This window comes from Liolophura sinensis, chromosome 8 (assembly GCF_032854445.1).
Source record: "Liolophura sinensis isolate JHLJ2023 chromosome 8, CUHK_Ljap_v2, whole genome shotgun sequence".
Lineage (NCBI taxonomy): Eukaryota > Metazoa > Mollusca > Polyplacophora > Chitonida > Chitonidae > Liolophura > Liolophura sinensis.
In genome coordinates this window covers 13539527-13556183 of record NC_088302.1, presented here as the reverse complement: position 1 = coordinate 13556183, position 16657 = coordinate 13539527, and the positions used below count along the sequence as shown (strand labels likewise).

The 16657-nt window shown below is 39.7% G+C and overlaps 2 protein-coding genes across 2 annotated transcripts; one reads left to right on the top strand and one right to left on the bottom strand.

Annotated features, from left to right (window-relative positions):
* Positions 1–4292: 4292 nt before the first annotated feature.
* On the bottom strand, positions 4293–7081 carry LOC135472745 (uncharacterized). Its single transcript, XM_064752407.1, has 3 exons — positions 6816–7081; positions 5557–5958; positions 4293–5154 (listed from the first exon to the last, which is right to left on the bottom strand). Exons 1-3 carry the CDS (start codon positions 7024–7026, stop codon positions 4853–4855), a joined length of 915 nt encoding a protein of 304 aa, XP_064608477.1. The 5' UTR covers positions 7027–7081; the 3' UTR covers positions 4293–4852.
* Positions 7082–10467: 3386 nt separating this feature from the next.
* On the top strand, positions 10468–13768 carry LOC135472554 (integrin alpha-X-like). The gene is made up of 4 exons (XM_064752108.1): positions 10468–10618; positions 11068–11310; positions 11868–12353; positions 12933–13768. The coding sequence occupies exons 2-4, from the start codon at positions 11082–11084 to the stop codon at positions 13220–13222; spliced, it is 1005 nt and encodes a 334-aa protein (XP_064608178.1). The 5' UTR covers positions 10468–10618; positions 11068–11081; the 3' UTR covers positions 13223–13768.
* The last annotated feature ends 2889 nt before the right edge of the window (positions 13769–16657 follow it).

Below are 16657 nucleotides of genomic sequence, written 5' to 3'. Positions count from 1 at the left end.
ACTGAGGGTATTCTGGAACACTCTAAGGCAGAGGCAGACAGCAGGCTCTGCACTCAGCATATGTAAACAGTGGCAACTAAATTTAGAAGCTGACGGCAGTTGTGCACGTAACAATACCCATGGAAACAAAACAGGGAAGAGATTCTGACGTTCCTAGACGACACTTTGATGTAGTTACCAACATCATTTTCAAATCAGTTGGATAAGGAGATATGCAACTTACCTCTCCTCACTGCATGTTCACAAAACATTCAGACATATCCTCCTCTACCGTCCTTCATGTTTAATTCCATTCATGTATTTTATTCACTCAAAAACCTCATACATGCATGATGACTTTGGGTCAGTTTTACATGGTATTCCTGTATCGTGTTAGCTCAAGGATTGGACATTGACTGCAGACTTCTGGCTGTGGGCTCCTCTGAAAAGATGGACACAAGCAAATAATAGATATAATGCTTTGTTTTAGACAAAAAAAACAAACAAACAACAACAACAGCTTGGTGGGATACACATGCATAGCCGTGGGGTTATACCATCCGGAAATATAGCATGTTCGATTACAGGTCATACAAGATGAGGTTCCAATGAGCTCTCGGGACAGATGGCTTACGCATACCTGAGGACATAAGAGCAAGATGATTGAGAAAAAGAAGAGCATTTTGCACAGTTAAATCGCAAGTGCTTGTATACACACCTGTACGAAATTGCGCAAGATTGGTAGTCTTATCGAGCCTAATCGTGTATTTCGCCTAATCGTGTAATAGACCCTATTCATGGTAAAACGCGGCGACTAATCGTGTAACAGCGCCCAACAATGGGGAAAAGTGCGCTTAATCGAGGAATCGCGCTAACTATAAAATATTGCCCGGTTTGCTGTACATAGGGATGCTAACACATCAATGATATTAACTTGGAACATTAAGCAAACGAACAAAAATGCCAGAAATTAAAAGAGATACATTATGTGAATCTTTTTAACTCAATTCAATCCATAATCCCTGCATCAGTGCCAATATTAAATCATTAGCATTATTTTCTCTCCATTTCCAGACGCTTATATCATGTTTGACTGACATACTGACTACTGTTAAAGGCTGAAATATTTAGGTCGTATTTTGACTGTGCTACAACACTGTTGCTGTAGTAAACAATATATGTATCATTTTGTGCTGTGACGTATGTCTGACGTAATGTATGTAAGCCCAAGGCAACCGCCAGAGAGAGTTGATGGAGACGGAACACTGTACATGCCCTATAGGCACTGGAAAATGTGACCAGTGGTTACTACATACATGCGGTAAATGGAACATGTTACTAAGAAATAAACATGGGAAAATGGGACAGACGGTTACTACAGACATGTAGAAGTGTGAGATGCTTAGGCCTACTACAGTCATATAGGTGTGTGACAGCTTAATTACTGCAGACATGATGATGTATCACAGACGCTTTCAGAAAGAAGTGTGATATATGCTTGTTACAGACAAGTAGAAATGTGACAGATGCTTACGACAGACACGAGGAAATGTGACTGGTGCTTGTTACTCTCATGAGAAAATGTGATTTGTGCTTGTTGCACACATGGGGAGATGTGGTTCGTGCTTGTTATACACATGGGAAAATGTGGTTCGTGCTTGTTGCAAACATAAGGAAATGTGGTTTGTGCCTGTTACAAACATGGGGAAATGTTTTTCGAGCTTGTTACAAACATAATGAAATGTGGTTCGTGCTTGTCACAAACATGGGAAAATGTGTTTCGTGCTTGATACGAAAGTAGTTAACTTCGGAACGAAAGTACAAACTTGAGCAAATCTATTTGCGCCACGGAGAATCCACGATAATCCACAGTGAATCCATGATAATCCTGCATGAAAAGTCACTCTTTGTGCTGTGAAAAGAGCACCTTTTTCCTATTGTTGGCCCACACTTCTCGGTCACTGCCGTCATCTTGAGCAGCCACGCGCAAGTCCGGCTTCATCATAGAACAGTGGGAAGATGGCGACAATGGCCCAGGAGTGTGCGCCGTTGAAGCCTTCATGGCTCTAATAAATATTCTAAAGCGAATAGGGACAAATATGTCCCTAAGTGAATATCGATTCTTTACCTGGCCCTTCTGCGCTGTGCTTATACAAAACACCCGCAGACATTGCTCGAATGTGGAGACATCTTGTTTGACTTTGTTGCGAAAATCAAATGCGTTCTTGTCTTCTTGTCAAATAATCCGAGAACATCCTAAAAGAAACGAAAATGTACTAATTAAGAAAATTTATATTCCACGCCTGGACCATATAGGTATGCAGACTATGTATGGACCAACCAGGTTTTCGAACTTTATGCGATGGACACAAAATTTATGCATGGATCCGGCTGCATGGTGTTTATAACTGATCTTAGCTTACACGAAATGCACCGCATGAATAAACTTATTAATGTCTAATATTTGGAGACAGCCATTACATTTGAAAACGATAACCAATGACACAGAATACGCAGGTTTCGAGATATAACGTTACGACAACAGAGTGACGTCCCTTTGTGACATAACGTCGTCGCTTTACGGCACAGTAGGGCCAGCCTGGTAATTTTAACATGGGGTGGTATATAGAATATAGAGTACTAATTAAAAAGGATTAGACTGATCTTCTGAATCATGTTCTTGGATGGATTTGGGTTCCCAATATTGCAAAACTAATGATGTTATCCCGGTACTTTGATCTAAACACAATCAGTGCCATGTTATAAGGTAGGCAGTTAGCCCTACCGTGCTGTTAAGTGGCGACGTCACTCTGTTGTCGTAATGACGTAACTCGAAAACTGCGTATTCATGAATTAAATGTGCAAAGTTTTCAAACTTGATTAGATGCATTACAGAGAGAACCTGCACATAAAGTTTTAACAATATATGACGATATTTGGAGCAGTCAGACCTCGCATTAAATAAAGTGTGGGTTTGTAACAAAGGGACAGCAGGTTATGCATCCTTTATTTGGTCTCGCTAAGACTTACGACAGTTGATCTACACCAATCGAATTTTTTGCTATTACTTCAGAATGGCCCAAATAATAACCTTACACAAAATATTAGCCCCCTAGCTCTGTACACGTGCTACGGTTTAAAATGGGTAATACAGTACTTAAAATTTATATTTATTTATTTTATTTATTTAAAGAGTAGGCCGAAATATAGCCTTTTCTTACTTTACAACCATTTTAACACCATTAAAAGTATCTTCTGTTCTTTTTACACCGGCCTAGTTGTCAAATGAAATGGTCTTCTTTAAGGTGAAGCGTCTCCACGCGCTGCAGCCTAACGGTACTTGGCCAATGAGATCACGGGCTCATCGCCAGCTCTCGTTGGTCATAAGATGTGTATCTGACGAAGAGCGATGCTTTTTTTCAAGGCTCAGTCCGATTTCCTCCGCCCATAATGCAAACCTCCTGGTAGAAGTGTACTATTTTCGAGTAGGGCGTTAAATCTCAGTAAATTTTCTTATTGATCGTTACTTGCAAAAAAAAGAAAAGAAAAATCTATATCCGCTTATCAAATCAAATTTTCTCTATTTGCCTGGAATATATGTAGCTCTAATCATTACCATCCAGAAAGTATCTGTACTATCTATATTGGTAAACTGATACTAAGTGACCCGTATCAGACATTTGGGTGGAGGATTAAATCATCGGCTTTTGGCAAGTTGCTGACCATCTTTCTTACATGTGGTGTAATATAAATAAAAGCAAGGTAGGCGCGCAGTGTCAGTATATAATGTTAGTGGGTGGGGTATCGTGTCTAGTGTCTTCAGCACGCATCGCGTGCATTGCGTGCATGGCGTTTTAGTGAGGATGCACTACAATCTCACAAATCTTGGTTCCTTATGGCTCTTTAGAGAACCGCGTGGACCTTTTTGCGCATAACTGGTTCTCTGTGAAACCCGTTGGAATGTAACATAATCATAAACATATGATTGTTACTGGGTAAGAAATCAACCATGTATGAAAAAGATGTAAAGTCTAACCCTTAGCGTTGGCTATTGGAATGTTTCACTCGCGGTCCATAGGTGGTGCTGGATCAAAATTAGCCGCTCTCTGGCGCTTTGGATTAGTAGAAAATAATATGAGGTACATCAAGCTTGCTATTCTTGTGAAAATTTGTAGATTAAATGCGAGGAATTTGGTCAGTTACGTTCTAAATGCTGGTGGTGTACTTTGGGCTTATAAGTGAATATTCTTGAGCATGGCGACTAGCATCAGTCAATCAGGCGAGGAGTCATGGAGCATATAAACCAAAACGCATTCTTGTGTGTATTTAGATTTTTCGTCGATGACCGTGCAGGATTCAGCGCATTTATTCATTCATCCGAGATCATTCACAGCCAGAAAACGCCATTTCATATGACATAAAGATAAATGACATAAATCTTCGAGATACACTAAAAAGGTTTATTATTATCAATCCATATCTTTTATGTACAGTTGTGAATCTTTAATCATGTTTTGAACATTGTCATATTCCAGGATCTAGTATCAGGTTGGAAATTTCACCCTGAACAACTCTAAAATAACTTAGATGTCTTCTACTTACAACGATGGTGTGGAATCACGTTTTACAAAAATGAATAAGCAATGGTTCTACGCACATATGTACAAGGATGCTTAGAGCGCTACAACCGATACACTTCAACATTTGGTGGACTTGGATATAAAATCCAAGGACAATGCTTATGGCCGTTTGAGATAACTTCTAAAGCGACAGATATAATAATACTGGCAAATTACTTCACCAAATATGCACATTAAACTTAAGTTGAATCATGGAAGGCTTCAAGTAACACTTTGGTCAGTTACCGACTCTCTCAGTAGTGTTGTCCACCACCCGTGTTGCGAACGCAGAAGTTGTTTCCTTGCGACTGATCTAACAAAAGTGCAGAACCGTCCGTGATAGCAGCGACGTCCTCAAGCTGCCGGAAGTGAAACTCGGTCGGAGAAGTGGCAAGGCTCTCCAGGCAGGAGTTACTAGTGCGACCAATGACAAGGATGTAAACTTCGGCTACGGTACGAAGACGATTCAAGGCTCTGGTCAGACCGCGCGAGCAGTAATCCGGAGATGACGTCACAAGGAGAACTTCCTTTGTTGCATTGTTATATGTTCTGGTGCCTGAAGAGAATGAATGAACGGATAAAAGCTCAATTGCATACTATAAAATATATTTTGATAGACTGATGATTCTTATATAACTGTCATCACCTCTCCATAATTTTGAATATTACCGTATAGGTCTACATAAATACTGGATGCCAGTCTGAAGAAAACTTTAAGGGTGGAGGAAACCAGAGTGACCGGAATGGGTTAATCCATCAACCTTCGGCAAGTGTCTGATATAATCCTGAGTTATTAAAACTTAAGTCTATGAGTGAAATAATAATAATAAACACCAAATGAATAAATAAATAACATGAGGGCTGGATTCGAGTCTGGTACATCTGGGACAAGATGGATTAATATATATGAAATTAAGTACTTATATTTTATATTGTATAGCAATGTACTCAATAATACCTGAAGTATCACTGTGCAAAGTGGTCCTGGCAAAGTCAGCTGCCGGTATGATGTTAGCGTAAGTGCTGTACTGGGATCTAGGAACCTTCAGGACTTTGTCCTGCATTATCTCCCTTGACTGGGTATCAGAAAATGTGTGAATCGCCGTCTCTGAGCTGTCAAACGACGCCATAGTGACTCGGTTGTCACTGGGGTTGCTTGAGAAATCCCCGCATACCTTCCCCAAGATGTTCGACACCAGAGATTTATAATATGGGAACAACTGGACATTTACTGTTGTGTCGAGAAGAATGACAAAGTCACGTGACAGCGTATAGAACCCTCCTCCTGCTAAGTTGAACGACGGGGCGTTTCCCGCCAAAAACATGGACAAAAATCCCTCAAAACCCGGATCGAGTTGCGCTGAAATGAAACAAAGAGGACAATTGTTAAGACGAAGTTCCAGATTTGCTTTAAGTTGAGGGCTGTACCTGGAACAAGCTTAAAATTTCGCGAACAAAGGTTTTCTTCGTACGGTAACTTTTTCTCATAATTCGCTGTGCATTACGGCGTTTAAACCAAAGCAAGGCCGTATACAGAAATTGTACTAGAAATTTCCTAGCAAATGTTTACACAGACATAGGAAATGCCAATCGCGCGATGTCAGATTACTATCACCGTGTTGGTGGATAAGAGGCTTTTTGGCTACACGCAGACACCGCCATGACATGATGATTTTGAACGTAATATCAAATCACAATACCAAACATATGTATGTGCTGAATGCCATTATACAAGTGTACATATAAGACGCAGATGCATCTATCTTGCGTGCTTTTTTATTTAATCACGTATTTAAGTATGAATTGACCTTATAAAATTTGTAGTACATTATATATATTACAAGATGTCCACAAAGTACTGATCAATCAACCACGATGAAACTGTGCGAAAACGCCAAACAAAAAGTTTCAGCCACAGATCCAGAACTTCGATTAGCTTTGCAGAAATTTTGCTTTAAAAACATTTGGCAAAAAGTTTTCATGAAAAGACAGCTGTGGCTGATCCTATTTCATCTTTATCGCATTGTCATGGAGCTGTTACCGGTACGCTGTGAGGCTGTTCGTACAATGTGTCAGGATTGGCGTGGTTTCCTTAACTTCACACCAACATGTTTTTGTCGTACGTCCACAAGAGTTTCATAGATATAACGATATGCGTAACTGAGCGATATATCTCTGGAACAGCTGCTATCCTACAAAGTTGACTTATTGTCTTACCGTTGACTGGTCTGTATTCAACTCTGTCCCCAACACATGGCTGGCCACCTTGCCTGGCGTTACGGAGGATGTCCCGAGTGCGGAACTGGAAAGTCCCGCTGTTATAAGATCTCCATTCGCTCCAGACGGAGTAGGCGCAGTCTGTCGGACCCCATGCATGGGTACCGAAGACGAAGGTGCCCAACAGGAAAACAGCCATAGTGTAAACCATCTTAGCGGAATTAGGCGAATCAGTGACTGTTGTCAGAAAGCTGCTGAAGGAGGCTTTTGGCTCCTCACAAAATGTTTCGCGTATTTATAGCCCTCGAAAAAGACTTCTCCCGGACGTAGACTGACCTATATTTGTTTAATTCAGGTCGACAAACAAATACGGCACAGCATATGAGAAAGCCGGCCGGCAAACACACGGCCAATCGCAGCCTGTGTATATCGGTTAGCCAATGAATGCGTTCTCTGCCATTTACATCTTTTCCACGCAACACTATCCTTGTCAACAACAAGAAAAGTAACCCCATTCCCCATCAATAATATTTATGACGGTGTTTATCTAGTAAAAAAAAGGTTGGTGAACTTTTAGAACAGTTAAAAACTGATGTGATAAAAAAAAAATAATTAAATCTGTCTGCGCCCAACTGTCCTCGTGTATATGGTCCCGTAGAAATAAACACCCAAAGAAAAGTTGTGGTTTCAAATACAGCTCGTGTAAGTTGTGTAGTTGTTGTTTGTGTGGTATAGTGGGAAACTCAGAAATGCTGCATGGGTCCAAAGTACGTGTGTAATACTTTGATCTATTTCTGGACGATGACACACTGAAAAATATTATCTGTTATTTTTCTGGCAATGATATATGACTGAAATATTTGTGGCTTTGTCGCTAAGCCATAATCTTTCACTCACTCCTTCATTCATTCATTCATTCATGGGGCCTCCGTGGCTTAGTTGGTTAGCGCGCTAGCGCAGCGTAATGACCCAGGAGTCTCTCACCAATGCGGTCGCTGTAAGTTCAAGTCCAGTTCATGCTGGCTTCCTCTACGGCCGTACGTGGGAAGGTCTGCAGCAACCTGCGGATGGTCGTGGGCTTCCCCCGGGCTGTGCCCGGTTTCCACCCACCATTATGCTGGCCGCCGTCGTATAAGTGGCATATTCTTGAGTACGGCGTAAAACACCAATCAAATAAATAAATAAATAAATAAATCATTCATTCGTTTTCAACAAAAATTCAGTTATTACATTCGCTATTATATAATGCATTATTATTATAACATAATACACTGTTAGTCTATCACAACCTTTATTTTGAAATAATAGGGACGTTGGGACCATCTAAGTTTTGATTCTAAAATTTCTGAACTTTTTAATCACTGAGTGCCATATACAAGGGATGTACAATATCTATCGAATATATCTCACTGCATTAAATGAGAACGAGGTTCAGCTTTCGGAATCATCTCTTTCTCAATCTCAAATCCTAATCGTGAATGCTTAGTTAGGAACTAAACAACTATCAAATATGTTCTATGTAATTCTGTTATCTGTATTCTACACCTTTATCCACATATGAACAGAAAACGATCGATTGGTGGGCAAATTACAATATACACTATGCGATACAGTTTCAGCGAACAAATAGGTCTAAAGCTCGGCCCGGAAGTATGGAGCCCAATTCAATCCGATGGTAGCTCGAGCATAGGCTCTCTTTGTGAAATAACGACGCTATTCAACTAGAGATATAATTTATAATATTTGTGAGTTTATGTCCAAGAGTGTGCTTAAAAATGATAGGAATGATCAGAATAAATTGTGAGAAAGTTTAATATATATATATCAGTACATGTACACTATGAGGTCCCGCTCTCATATATATCATATATCAGTAGATGTTACACCCCTGGGGTCAATGATTTCAAGTCGGTTTAGATTTCAGTCTACGACACTGGTTACTGATTAACTGTCAACAATTAGTATCTTGTTTACCAAGGAAAATTTTAGAACCAAAAACACATTGTCACGTGATCGTGATCTCGGCATGGGGATCCAAAGTTTGTGAAACCTTTTACATTTACGTGGTGATTTATTTATTTATTTGATTTGATTGGTGTTTTACGCAGTTCTGAAGAATATTTCACTTATACGACGGCGACCAGCATTAGGGTGGGAGGAAACCAGGCAGAGCCCGGGGGAAACCCACGACCATCCGCAGGTTGCGACGACCTTCCCACATACGGCCGGAGAGGACATTTACGTGGTGATGCCTCAACTTCATTATTATTATTGAAACGACGTACAACTATAACGGCACCATACAGTTGTGTGGCTGTTTGTGCAGTCTAACGTTCATCGAAAAGCACTTGTATCTTATAAACATGGTGTCCATATCAGTACGCCACATGTTTGAATCAGAAGTCTATCAGTAACCTCCCTTATGCATGCCTCGGCGCATGACACCCGGTTCACTTTCGTCCACAAGCCTGACTGCCATCGGTCGTATAAGTGAAAAAATCCTGCGTGTGGCGTTAAACAAATTTAACTGCTTTTCATAGGCCTACTGGCAAAATCATAATCTATCACGAAAAAAAAAAAAGACGCCTGACATTTGTGTGGGAATATAAACATATATTAATAAATCGGTGAGTTATATCCCAATCTTTCCTGAGATTGTGCCCAATACACACTGTTAAAATTTGTAGTAAACATTCAGCGAATACTGTATAAGTTTTACAGATACAGAGCAAATGTTTATCTATTTAGCTTTTATATATGTGATTATCACAAGATGAACGAAGCTATTTTTCCTTGAAATAGTAATCGTTCACATTAGGTAAGTAACAGTCAGTAAACGTGTACATCTTCAGGTACTGGTATATTCCAGTCTCCACCCAAATAACTGAACGTTTACATTTGTCCATTTAAGACACTTGTCTTCTTTAAATTATGTATGTTAAATCAATACGTTTATATAGTAAACATGTAAAACTCTCTAAATTTGTGTTATAGGTATATTTAAACAATAATGAAATCATATATCAGGCCACCATATTTTTGCTAACCTGCGGATGGTCGTTGGTTTCCTCCCACCATAATAATGGCCACCGTCGCATAAGTAAAATATTCTTGAGTATGGCATAAAACACAAATCAAATAAATAAATAACGAAGTTACCATATTTTTGCAGCCGGAAGTATTGCAAGTGAAAATATAATTCGTACAAAATTACCAAAATTAACCTGTATGCAGCTTTAAGGTACATTTCTATAAATATATATCCATTGCCATTCCTTGCAAGAAATCGCGTATACAATGCCAATTAAGTAATTCTCATTACACAATCTTACTGAAAGTTGTACCGTAATTATAAAAAGCCAAGATTTTGTCAATAATAATGGTGTTCGTAAAATGTTGCTTACAAAAGGGACAAAGGGCTGATAAAATCTGTGACGGAGAGAGGACGGGGGGTGGAGGTGGTGCTGAGTAAAAACATATGGTCATTGGAAAGCCGGATGATAAACACGCGGGTTCTGTGAGAGACCAAACCGGGCGCCCAACCACAGCCTGACCTCTGAGCTGCAGCCAATCATCGCTTGCGTACTGATGCGATCTTTGGGAGTCTGGTTACTGTTCGATTGCGTAGTGACCTAGTACGGGTGACCTCATTGCACATGCCAGCCGGATGTTAGTACGATGCTAACTCGTATATAAAGAGCCACCGAGGATGGAAAGAGGCAAAGCTGTGACCTCGTATCCAGCAGCGATAGAAGGTAGACAGAGATCTGCTTGCGTACTTCCTCAGACGTATCTGCATAAATGTAGGTATCCTTCTTGGAGTGTGACGTTTTCTTTATTGTTTTTTTTTTATTATTGCTTGGCATCATAGCTTCATAGTGTAAGCGTTGAATTTCCAATTTCCAATGTATACAAACTGCGGTCTCTTAATGTGGGTGTGGGTGTGGGGTGGTGCAAGGAGTGGGAAAGGGGGACGTTGAGTTTTTGGCTGAATGCGAACATGAGGGAGGATTGATAAATGATCTTTCCTGAATAGTACCCACAAATTTTTGGTATTTTATTTGTCAGTCCTCAATAGGTGCACTGCGCCAGAAAGATAGGCCTACTAAATTATCAACACCATTTTTTTTTCGAGGTCGAAATATTTTTGAGAATAGCATTAAATGCCGATCAAATATGTTGGTAAATAACTCACTCGTGGTAATTAATCCTTTTTTAAGTTCTATTTACGAATTACTGCTTTTCTTTACAGAAACAATTGTGAAAATGAAATTAATCGTATGCCTGGTGTTGTTGGCGTACTTGGCCATGTCAGTAGAAGGAAACAGATGGGGTACAAGAAGAACGAACTGTGGGGTTTCCGTCTGGTCAGAATGGTCAGCCTGGTCAGCGCCTGCGCCCGGAGGCACACGAACCCGCACACGAGAGATTGTCCGGTCTCCTCGAAATGGTGGAAGCCCATGTCCGACACTGACAGAAACGGCCTCTAGAGCAGGTTAGAGCATTACAAATTTTGTTAATCCTTTTTATAGAAGGACCTAGCAGCACAGCGTACCAGCGCGTCGCAATGACCCAGGAGCTTCTCACCGATGCAGTCGCTTTCGTATAAGTGGAATATTTTTAAGTAGGGCGTAAAACACCAATCAAAGCTAATTGATATTATACTGACGCGCCATCTCCTGAAAAGCCCAGGCGAATATGTAGGCAGTGACGCATGGGTATAGTATTTGGAAGCGGCTTCTCTAAGCCGATATTTGCTAAAAGTCCAAATATTTTGGATGAACGAAATTATAAAATCTTAAGGTAATAGATGTTTTAAATCTTAATGACAGCTACCATATTCGAACTTCGAATATTTAAAAAAAAACTGCTGTTGATTTCCGAAACCAGTGTACATACTTATCAGCAAAGTACAACAACACAAATAATGCTGTCAAAAATATTTAATGCGCGCATGTTGCGTTATTACGCCGCTCTACATCCTGTCTGTGGCGCATACATTTGTATTTATTACCTACATATTTATTTGGAGCTTACACTTGTTTTCCTCAGATCCATGGTCCAGACAGGGAGTCCAGCAGAAGTTCCACAATAAGTTTATGACTGGCCATACTCACTACTACAGTTTCATCCCCGATAGCTCTCGTGCCGTTGGACTTCCGGGACTAGTAGAGGCCCCCAACCGGGAAGCACATGTGCTTGGTGGTGGCGATGGTGGAGTCACATTACTGCCACGTGATCTCCTCTTCATGATTGACATGAGCGGAAGTATAAGTAGCAGCGATTGGACGACAACGAAACAGAAACTTGCCGAGCTGATAGAGCGACTCTGTGGGTCCATTGGTAGGGGTCGACAAAATAATAGGATCGCCATTATCACATTCTCCAGCCGGGTTGTGCTCAACTTCAACTTCAAAGCCCACTGGACCATCAACAGTGTGAAAAACGCCATACTGGCCATGCCTCAAGCAAGAGGTTCCACCTGTACCGGTGATGCTTTCGAATATGCTCGCCAATATATGTTTGAACCCGACACAGGTACAGCCATTAATTTACTTTTGGAAAATGTTGCATTTTATTCAAGAAACATAACGCAGTTTAATTATTTGATGCAATGTAACCCTCAAAGATATTGTGAATACCTTTAAAACAGGTATGCATTTCAACTATTTGATGAATGAAACCGTACACTTGGAAATAACGCGAACCGTTTTGAAAAAAAAATACATTACACTTTATACCCAATATGATACGTAATTTGATTGATGGATAAATCGATCACAGATATGTAAATCTATTGTGGATATTGTAGTCATTGTTCAAGTATCCTTATTGTCTTCACTGCCATTTCTGATCGTTTACTGATAACTCTGTATTTTCGTCACATTTTCACTTGAACCTTATTTTATTTTCTTTGTCAGATATATGACGAAGACTCTTTTGCGCTCGGGTAATAGTTTTGTCTTGGCAATGAAAGAAAATCAAGCAGTTGGATTACAATAGTACTTTGTAATCACTAACGCAGACGGGTTCATTTATGTCCCATTTCGCTGCCCTTATATATAATAACGTTAATAAGTTCAGAGTCCACAACAGTATATTTTTTACTTCCCACAGGAATCCGATCGGCTACAGAGTCCGTGAAGGAAGTACTGGTTTTAACAGACGGACACTCTAACTGCGGAGCCGCCTTGCCAAATGCCGTTAGACGACTTCAGGTGAAGGCTTTTGTCTTTGCCTTGGCTATCGGCGACTACGGAACTTCTGGAAAAGCTGAGATCGAGTCTATGGTTTCCCGTCCTCTCATCGACCATATTTTCTCTCTGGCCAACTTTATCGAATTTCGTAACATGGTAAACGAAATTTTACTGTACCCAGATAAATGTGCACCATTTGAATTGAAGTAGGACTTGATATTCATAAAAAGTCAATCGCCCAAAACCTGTAAAAAAATGTAATTGTGAATGCTGAATATTATGTATGTTTAATACAATTCGCTATTGCTTGACAAAAATTCACTTATAAAATGTACTTGTGATGTTCTCATCATTTGCTATGATTATCACGTCTAAAACTGTCTGAACCATTTGTAAACATTTGTTATATCGAGTTCAAAGTTAGGCCGTTTGTAAATATTTGTTATGCCACGATCACATCCTGAGCAGTAATACTCTGTGCTAATTCTGAAATTCATATCTCCATTGTATAATATACAGAACACACCATCAGTGTCGTATAGCCAATCTCTTACAATGTACGTAACTTCTATTTTAATGTTGTAATATTACTGTTCTCGAAGAGGTTAAATTATCTGATTCCCTGAAAATGATGTTGTGGATTTATTTAATGTAGATACGAATTTTGCTAAGCAAGTCATTGAAATACATTTAAACTTATTACTTTCTAAAATGTATAGTGCATTGTGTAAAATGTGTATTGTGAATACATATTTAGTCATGAGTTAATTCCAATAAATCCTCGTAATTACACAGTTATCCCAAAGTGTCGGACTCCATATTCTTTGTCTCCTGGGTTTCGAATTTCAGATTTGTAGTTTCGGCAAGGACTTAATGAATTGAATGATAGAGGTGTCAGTAGGGAACCACAAGCCATTGTCAAAGAATAGGTTTGTTCTGTTATCAGCTTTGTTTTGATTTCACGGCAAACAGTTTGCCCAGTATGGTGTCTGCCGGCTTTGTCCGGTTAGTGACGTCACAGAGGTGACAATTTTGACACTATGACATCCTTACTGGGACAGTAACACACCGGGGGAGCCCTGCATATCGCGTGTACATATCTCGTCTTGTAGTATTTGTTAGCTCCAGTGTGTTGTGAGGCTACTTCAATAAACGTCATAAGTTACCATTGTAAAAACTAGTGTGTCAAGGTTATTTCATCGAACACTTTGACTCCAAGTTTAACATGATTGTCTAATTCCCCTTTACCCGGGGCTAGGAGCCGTATATTCAGCGTGGTGAATTAGATCACCATGTTGGATATATGAACATGTCCAGTCAAAGCGCAACCGAAATAGACATTTTATCGACAACTTATATTCTAGCATGGTACACGATTTGAATACCGATTCCACTCATTCGCCTAGAACAAACCTTGCGTCTTTCCCAAATGACTGAAAGCTGTTGACTGCTTCCCTTTGCATAATTCCGTCCTATTTTGTTCTTCATATACTTTTTCTGATGGTTTGTGTGACACATCGTTTTGTGAATTGACCTTATTTGCTTGATGACAGGTATACGAATGTCTGTTTCGACCCATAGATTTATCTGCTTAGTGAGGTCATGCAGGTGTCTGGGGACCGTTTCACAAACGTACTTATCTACGTACACACTATATTCTAAATCAGGGAACAATCAGAGCGAATGAACTTTAATCGCCCTCACGGATTACAGTGATAGGGGCAAGTAGAAGTGACAGCTGTACATGTATGGAGTAGAAACAAAAGAAGCTGCATTACTTCCGTAGACCATGGCCAATAAAGGTAATTCAAAGTGTTTTATTAAAAGAACATTTTACTTGGTCGGTGGTAGAAATACGATGGATCCACGCAGCGGCTTCCACTGCTGAGAAATGAAGCTAGAACTGTCGCTTGACGGTCTTTTTCCAGTAACCGGATTTGGCCAACTGAACAAAAAATGTCCGACTGAACAAAAAACATACAAACTTACGGGTTTCAGCCTTCGTGTAACCAGGTGAAAGCATGTTAATTTGTTTGTCGATTTATACATCAATGTAAATGTTAATGTGTCAGCTTTCGAAGGAACGTTGTTTGGTTGAGATTTTCCGTGTTTTACGCCCAGCTATGTAAAGTTGGATCGTCTGTGCCAGGCATCAAGTTAACTTGTTCTAGATTAGGTGGAAGGTCCATTACAAAGAAGTATGCAACTTCCCTATAGCTAGTCTTTACGGCACTTTACGCTTTTCTTCGGTCTCTAATACATTGTGTGACGTATCTGCGCACCCATGTATTTTTTCCCTTTATTGCGCTACAAACGTTTGAGAAACGGCTGATGCATGGTGGGAAAATATGGCGCAAACGCCGTTGTGTTGGGAAAATTACGACAACGGGAAGTTCTGTAAGACAACAATGTATTTGATAGTGATTGTTTCATAGTTGAATATTTCACTTGTACATGTACAAGATTTATCATATGGGTACAGGAAACCCATGAGCTCGGGGTAAAGCACCAACCAAAGCTAGAACAAGATCCAACATGTGACATGCAGACTAGCACCCTATATTGGTAGACGATTCTGCAAACGTTAAGAGTGCTTATAATCACCAATGCCCCGATAAAAGAGCGAGATCAGACGGAAATACAAATTCTCTTTTCAAGGTTAGGATTTGTGGCAAGATATTTGAATATGATCGTTTATTTATTTTACGACACATGCATATAACACGACTTCGATACTTTTCTAAGGACATTTCACGATACCAATTATAAAAAAGTGCCAGATAATCCAAGGCTGCATTCATTCAATTACCAATGGTGTTTGTGAAAGCAGACAGTTTAATACTCTGGATTTTCTTTTTAATACCGGTACCATGCATTTTAACAGGAAACAAATCAGATATAAATACGTGTATTTAAATAACAACATGAGGAACATTTTAGTGATATAACACCGTTTTAATTTCCAACGTGCAGCGAGCTCTGCGCAGGTTTTGATAGTTCAGGGTGTTCAGGCAGATTTCACAAACTCATCCAAAACAATGATGGCAGGATATTGGTATGTTTTGTCTAAAATCACGCAGAGCTTGTCTGGGAGTAATCCATCGGAATCACTGTTCAGTTGTCACTTCACGTTCTGTCGCTTGTGAAATAAAATCAGCAAGACACCATCTGGATGAGAGAATTTCGGTTGATCTGCACCATACGAATACACTTCATTCACTGTAGGTTTACGCCAGTGTTTTCTTACCAGCCCCATCTTGTCTCAAGGTTTTTGAGACATACTGAAAATCTGAAAAAAAGAACATATTGGTGAGTACACAGAAAACATGGTGAAATGTAATAATTTGAATGTGTGCTATGTGAAGCACTCAGTGTGGGCGTATGCCAACAAGTAGATTTCATCAATTAATTATGCATTTTAACAGGTGAACAATTAGTAGGCAGGCCTATATAGGAAAATTGTATGAAATATTTTCATATTCCTAACACACTGTATCAAGCACTGGTATCTAGAATAATTTATTCTCTGTAGTTCACGAGAGAGGGGAGACAAAGTTAAGTAAATTCTCAATACCTTAGGTCTAAGTATAAAATTCCAATATATTTGTAACACTTAAACTTTATCATTTTTTTTTTGGCTTTAAA